The sequence below is a fragment of the Dufourea novaeangliae genome, unplaced genomic scaffold (assembly GCF_001272555.1).
Source record: "Dufourea novaeangliae isolate 0120121106 unplaced genomic scaffold, ASM127255v1 scaffold57, whole genome shotgun sequence".
Classification (NCBI taxonomy): domain Eukaryota; kingdom Metazoa; phylum Arthropoda; class Insecta; order Hymenoptera; family Halictidae; genus Dufourea; species Dufourea novaeangliae.
The window spans coordinates 156,896-164,091 of NW_015373937.1; the positions used below are offsets into that span (position 1 = coordinate 156,896).

The 7,196-nt window shown below is 41.0% G+C and overlaps 1 protein-coding gene across 2 annotated transcripts; it reads left to right on the plus strand.

The window, feature by feature from the left end:
• The first annotated feature begins 1,247 nt into the window (after nucleotides 1–1,247).
• Nucleotides 1,248–3,622, plus strand: LOC107185397 (protein l(2)37Cc). Of its 2 annotated transcripts, none has more exons than XM_015573064.1 (4): nucleotides 1,248–1,311; nucleotides 1,687–1,786; nucleotides 1,870–2,291; nucleotides 2,376–3,622. In XM_015573064.1, the coding sequence occupies exons 2-4, from the start codon at nucleotides 1,702–1,704 to the stop codon at nucleotides 2,682–2,684; spliced, it is 816 nt and encodes a 271-aa protein (XP_015428550.1). In that variant the 5' UTR covers nucleotides 1,248–1,311; nucleotides 1,687–1,701; the 3' UTR covers nucleotides 2,685–3,622. The 2 variants fall into 2 exon arrangements, with proteins under 2 accessions (XP_015428550.1, XP_015428548.1); XM_015573062.1 differs by having other exon boundaries at nucleotides 1,249–1,327.
• Nucleotides 3,623–7,196: the final 3,574 nt, after the last annotated feature.

A 7,196-nucleotide genomic window follows, 5' to 3' on the forward strand; every position in this document is an offset into this window, starting at 1 on the left:
AATTAGAATATTAAGATAATATTAGTTCTAAGCTGAAGAACGAAGACAACCGACGAGGGAACTTAGTTTTTTATAGGTTTAGGCTCAAGAAAGAAGTCATCCGCCGAGGGATTTTAGTATCGGTAGTATTATATAGTTAAGATTTAAGTTATTTATAAGGTTTATTGTGAAAGGTGGGTAGATGTAGAACTTGTGATTCCATCTACTTGCCTTGGGCCTCCACTCGCAGCAACCTCCTCGTGGGGGAATCGGTATTGTCATCGGTAAAGTACTGTAAACTGAAGACAATATGGAGCGAATGGCTGCGAACTTCGAATATATCTCATGAAACTACGTTCTATTAATATATCGAACTAGGATTATTTTAGAAATCGATATGAGATTCAAAATGTAAAAATGTCTAGTACTTTGAATGTTTTAGAAAATTATTCGAGATAAAGATGTATAGAACTACTGAAAATTACTTTAGATTCCTTTTCCTTATTCTGTAAATTCATTGAGTGGAATATGAATGCTACTGGAAGCATGAATATTTCCACAGGACAATGATATAAATGGAACTTTAAAACTTTTTTAAGTGTTACAGTGATATATCGTTCGTTGACCTCCGTATTAGCGCACTGTGCCGAACGCGCATGATATACGTGCGAGCACATATACGTGTTCCCGTGAAGAAATTAGACAATAACCCCAGCAACCATGGCAGTTTCTGCAGATACTACTACAGCCCAAGTTTAAAAGACGTAGGCTGTAGTTAGCTTCTGTAGTAACCTGTTGAACCAGACAACTATAATTAGTATATGATTGTACAATATTTATGCAGTTATATTTAAGACAATTCGATCAAACGAAACTTAGGAAAAATGTCGCAAGTCGAAAGCGTAGTGGTAGACGCTTTATGGCTTTAAATGTTGATCAGTGTCTTCCTTCAATGAAATAACTGGTTGGGAAAATATTTTTGATTATACAGTACCTACACATAGAATATAATTAGTAAAATTCAGTAAATGTTAAACTTAAATCGTAATTCGATATCCATTGTTATATTCATATTCATCATCACATCGTAATGATAATAATTATTTTTAATTTTAGTCTATCTATGAATAGACTTAAATTGTGACCATCCATTGTGCATACCAAGTTTTAAATAACACTTTTAAATTTGCCTCGTGAACAGCAATCACTAAGAGGCGCTGCAGATCAGTTCCTCCATGAGTTGGGTGTAGACTCCATCTTCCTTTTATCGACGTCTGTACACCACGCGAGAAGAAAAGTGATAATTTCAATTTCGAAGATAGAATTTATTACGTAAGGATTAATTACGGTAATATAATAATCACTGGTTATTCTTCATTTCGACAGTATCCGAATCGTTATGTACATAGAAAATTCGTCTTAATTGTGAAATCCATAGCACCAAAACCTTTCGGGGACCGGTTGCTTAAAGTATTTTTATATGCTACAGTTTTTTGATTTGATTCCAATCCTATATTTTGTTTGAATTCTATGTTTTCGTTCCAGCATATATTAAGCTTCCTTTGTAATTACTTTACTCGGAACACGATTCGTGATTCTCTAGAGTTTTTAGGTTATAATTGTTTGGCCGCAGCTAAACAGTCTGTCGGATTACATCAGAATTAGTTGATCATGCTTTACCATTGTATTTTTTTTCCAATTTTTCAGGTACACTATTAGAAAATGGCACAGGTTTTCAATAGAATTGGGCAATTTGGCTTGGGCCTAGCCGTTGTTGGAACTGTTGTTAATTCTGCCCTTTACAATGGTCAGTTCCCAGTAATTTCTGACATGTATAGTATAAGATACAAATCATTTTATTTTAATAAATTTGTGTACTTCCTGTTTCAGTGGATGGAGGTCATAGAGCTGTTATTTTTGATAGATTTGCTGGCATAAAGAAACTGGTTGTTGGAGAAGGAACACACTTCTTTATTCCCTGGGTACAGAAACCTATCATATTTGATATTCGATCTAGGCCAAGAAATGTTCCTGTTATAACTGGAAGCAAAGACCTACAAAATGTAAACATCACACTTCGTATCCTCTTTAGACCAGTGCCAGAATCCCTGCCAAAGATCTACACCATTCTTGGTGTAGACTATGATGAAAGAGTACTTCCATCTATTACTACTGAAGTATTGAAAGCAGTGGTTGCTCAATTTGATGCAGGAGAATTGATTACGCAAAGAGAGCTTGTGTCTCAGAAAGTCAGTGAAGATTTAACAGAAAGAGCCTCTCAGTTTGGTCTAATCCTAGATGATATTTCCCTTGTAAGTGTATATCTTAATCTATTTCCTATTCGTATGTTAATTTAGTATGTAGAATTAATTTTGGGTACATTGTTTCTGTTTCAGACACATTTAACCTTTGGAAAAGAGTTCACACAGGCTGTAGAATTGAAACAAGTAGCCCAACAAGAAGCAGAGAAGGCGCGTTTCTTGGTGGAAAAGGCTGAACAACAAAAAAAAGCAGCGATCATTACTGCAGAGGGTGATGCACAGGCGGCCAGTCTAATCGCGAAGTCTCTCGGTGAAGCTGGTGATGGTATAGTTGAACTCAGAAGAATCGAAGCCGCGGAGGATATTGCCCACAATCTGTCTAAATCCCGCCAAGTAGCCTATTTACCCCCAGGTCAAAACATCTTACTAAACTTACAGCAATAAAGAGATAGACTCGAATGAGGATTGTAAACTGAAGTTGTGGCATTTATATCGTAACAGATGCATTCTAATGCTAAAAATGGTGTATGAAAAAATAGATGGTGGGGCAAAAACCCTAAAAGCGTTGCATAACAAGAATATATATATATATATACATACATATATATATAAATAATATTTCATAGTATTCAGATTTCAGTTCGAAATATCCATTTTTGTAATACACAGATACGTTCCTTCACCTTGCATTGTACGCAAGTAATTGGAAACGCTTCCTTCTACGCATCTAAGCTTGTTGCTTTACACATGTTTCGTTCAGTTATATGTAAAACAATTACCCGATAAGCTGGAACCGCATTCGTTTATTGCTACGCGCGACTCATTACGTTTGTTTCACAAGACGAGGAGAGCATTTTCCTTGTGTGTTTTTAATACCCCGACGTTTATTCAGATTTCATTAAACCAGAAGGGTCATTGATCGCCTTTTTTTGGCTCTTTACCTCCTCGTGAACACTCACATGAGTTAGCGACCAATAACGCTTGCTTATTTCAGTATCAAATAATCGCAACAACATTATTATAGGCATTCTGCAAGTCTCTAGTACCACTTACGTGTTTATATGACGACATTGTATAGATCACAATACTACCCATTGAATCCGTTTGTAAATGTCTCCGGTGCTATGTAATGCAAAATTAAGGAAAAATAACATTGAACACGAGTAAGGATTGCGACGAGATTTTGTACCGTCAGAAACGGTAATGCAACGCATGTATATTTTTTAATACGCATACTTCGTCTCTGAATTGTAGCTATCAAGCAGGGAGAATCGAAACGTGTTTGTGGCGTAGTAATATATACAAACACAAATAGTGTGTCAATGGACATAGTTTAGTAACTATTCTTGTAAACGACTCTCCAATTTAAATGTTATTTTGTAGAACAGAAAAAGCTTCGGAACGTTTTATTTCGTTTGGTCGGTCACCTTTACGTATTCGTCGAAGTTCGAAACTTTCTGCCTCTGTCGGCCGTAAAAGAGGAAAAAGCCGTTTCGGGGGTGTTCTATCACGGTGATTCGTTCGCACGAATCGTCCGATGGACCAGCGACGATCAATCAGCGACTCGGAATTGGTGAAAGATTATCTCGGTCGGGGGTGTTACGGAGCCACGTTTGTCGGCGTTGCCAGTTAACAGAGAAAACAATTCATCATAATTTGGCGAGCTCCGCGGGGTTCCTACCGATGGTGGTCCGCAACGAATATTGGAAGTACGCGTTCCTAACTCGGGTCTCTATCTTACGAATATAAACGTCGATCCTCTTTTTAAAAGATTACATTGAAATTTATAGATTCGGATCGCGGTGTGGCCGTGATGGAACAACTTCGCTACATCGAGGTATTAAACGAAAAGTTACAAAGTTACATGGTTGATAATACTCGTTGAACTGTGAAAGATATGTGCAATTAAACCTTCGGTGGACATAGATGTGTTGATGAAATCATCGTCTAGGATACATCTAATTATTAGATTTGGCAAGAGAAATTATTTTCATTCGATTCACCGAGTACTGTCTATCCCTATAAGTAATGAAACTTTTTCTTTACCGCTCTATATGTTGAAGGATCGCAATTTTGTAACATCCTCATTTGGATCACTTACTATGTCTTCCTGTCACCGAATCCCGTTTCTTTTTTCTTGCAAAGAAGACCGCGAAATGTACCGTAAAAGAAATCGTTTCCCCGGATAACTTTAGGTAAATTATAAACTAACCGATAGAGTTCGCCGATTGTAGGGTGCACAAGGGGGTGAGAGATCGAGGCGGTGAGGAGCGCGAGGCAAAAGCAGATTAGCGTGAATAATGAAGACACGACCCCGTGAAAGCCTAAGCGGGCCTCCTTAAGTCTGCTCCTTCGAGTAGAAGCCGAAGCCGGAAAGGAAGGATGCTGGCTGAGGTGGAGCGCACAGAAAGGAGGTAGAAGCAGTTAATTACTCCTCCCATCCAGGGGATAACGACTTCCCCTTATTTGTCGAGAGATGCAAACAGCCAACCCTTGGTGAAGTCCCTTGGCAAGACGCTTTCCAAGGGATATGTATAGCCACCTCTCGGTGTCTTGGATCTATCCAGTCGAGGGTGGCTACCAGTGGACCCAGAACCATTGAAGAGTCATCTGTGTTTTGGTGATTTGGCTACCAACGACAAGAAAAGTAGATGCCAGTAGTATATTAGCTTTATCAAAATAGGAAAACGCTCTAATGTCGATCGTTCGATCGTGATAAACAGTATATAAAAAGCGGATATCACGTTTACTATATGGAATATCTCGGTACCCATGCTGAACGAAGAGGTAACAACGACTCGACGAAGTTCAAGGTCGTCGTCATTAACGTCACCGTGCCCGAAGACGCGGAAGAACCGTGAATGACAAAGGTCGGCACATGTTCCCCCGAGCTGTGCATGCGTTCGACGAAAATAAATAATAGGTACAGAACCGAATACGCGTACGAAAGACGACGGAGGGAAGGGAGGACTAATTACGAAAGAAATCATAATAGGCGCACATGCACCCGGGGGCTGTCGGGCTAACGATCGCTTTCTCTGCATCTGCACCTGTTACTGCGATCCTACGGTTGCATCGGTGCACGCGAGCCGCATATGCCGATGGCCTTCCCCGGAGACAAGGGACCGCCTAAAGCGGCGGTCTCTCTTTTCATCCTAGCCCGCCGAATTCCGTAGGGCGACGTGCCACGACGTCAATTTTCGCAGTTCTAGGTCCCCATAGATCGTGGTGGCAATCAAGTTAACGATCCTCGATCGGTTTTATTACGCCTATTAGATATATTTATTTTTATAAAAATCCCGTAATTTCCGTGCTCGGACAATACTTCGACAGGAAGCGAAACTCAACTAGTTTTACCGATGTAAATTTCAGCTGGAAACTCGCGATCGAACGCCGGAATTAATGACCAAGTAGAATGTACTCTGTTCAAAAGGAACCCGCGGCTTTGAAGTGACCCAGCGTTATAAACACGATGATCATATGAACGCTAAACGCCGTTAATTAAGCCAGCAAACACGGGAACCGAAAGCAGTCCCTGCTTCCAGAATCTATTCCCTTCGTCCCTCTTCTTTAACCCCGGAGGAAGACTTCGGGGCATGTAATGAAATTCGCTGACCATCGTACGAATTAGAGGCTGGAAAATTGGATGGGTTTGGGCCCGAGGATGTTAAACGGGCGTGTTTCTCCTGGTTTCTGTTGTTCCATTTCACTGATTGCTCATTCCGACGGTCACTCGCGCGTGAAATAAGCCTGTCACCGGTAAGAAAATTATCAAATCATCAGGGTTTGTCCACTTTACCGTGGTACAATGTTCGAAACATTTTTCCGTCGAACTTTCCAGCCACGCTCAAATACAAAAATTAGTGTTTTCTTATTTTCAGTGACCGTCCAGCTGGGAGATCCTGTTCTCCAGCGAATTTTTTACCAGTGCCCGCAGGCTAGTGCGAAGATATCACAAGCCTTAAAGTGTTTCAACTCATTAGGCCAAGCGCCATTTCGGTTAGCCCTAATCGTGAGCATCCGCGCGCCGTTTTCACCCTTGTCCTTCTCATTTTTCTAGCAATCGGACACGCGAGGAGTAATTTTCAATAAATGCACACTGATTGCCATTTTGTGGCTGATCGTGCTCCTTGTCCTTATTTATCTAGCACGTAATTGCGGCAAATAATTTTATTCCACATCGGTATAACTTTTAAACGCATTACAGTAAATCCTTGCTGAGTATTCGAAGGCTCCTCGGCACTGTCAAGGTGGAACACTGACATTAAAGATGCTTGTAATTCTGAATCCAATTTAAATATTTAATGTTCAGTGCCAATGACGCTTCCAACACTCATTGGAGGATTTCCTTACTTTACACCGATAAATTATCTGTTGAACTATTTGAAAGAACAATAATTAATACAAATTTACTTAAAACTTACTGCAGCTCGAATTACACGACCGACACGGAGCAATAAAAATAATTCGTAGTCTCGGACCGTCTGTCTAACGTCTCGCGCGCGTTCCTGTCGTTCACCTTTCACCGTAGATCCAAACGGTTTAGCCGAAAGCCTCGGGGATGTTCCGTTGCGGATTGATTTACATCGAAGTCAGCCCCGAGCCGGCCTGTAATCTCGGGGGGCCATGCCGTTCGTAAACGCACACGCGACCGAATGTGTTTCCATCCCTTTTCACGATCGTCTTCCCCCCCCCCCCCTTGGGGGGTGTGTTGGGCCACTCGAGTGTCCTGTCGAGAGGCGGCTAACTTACCCTTAATATCGCGTGGATTAGTTCGCTTTGCTAACCGTCGGGGCCCCCATACAGCTCGTGGTTTCGAGAATTAGTTCTGCGGCTTCGTTCTCCATAATGTGTGTATACGATTTCTTTCGCGTGTCTAACATTCTGATCTCGTCTAGCCGGGAATTGGGCCCCATCAACCGGCACCGAACAAAGGGTGAAGCCTTCGGAGGAACA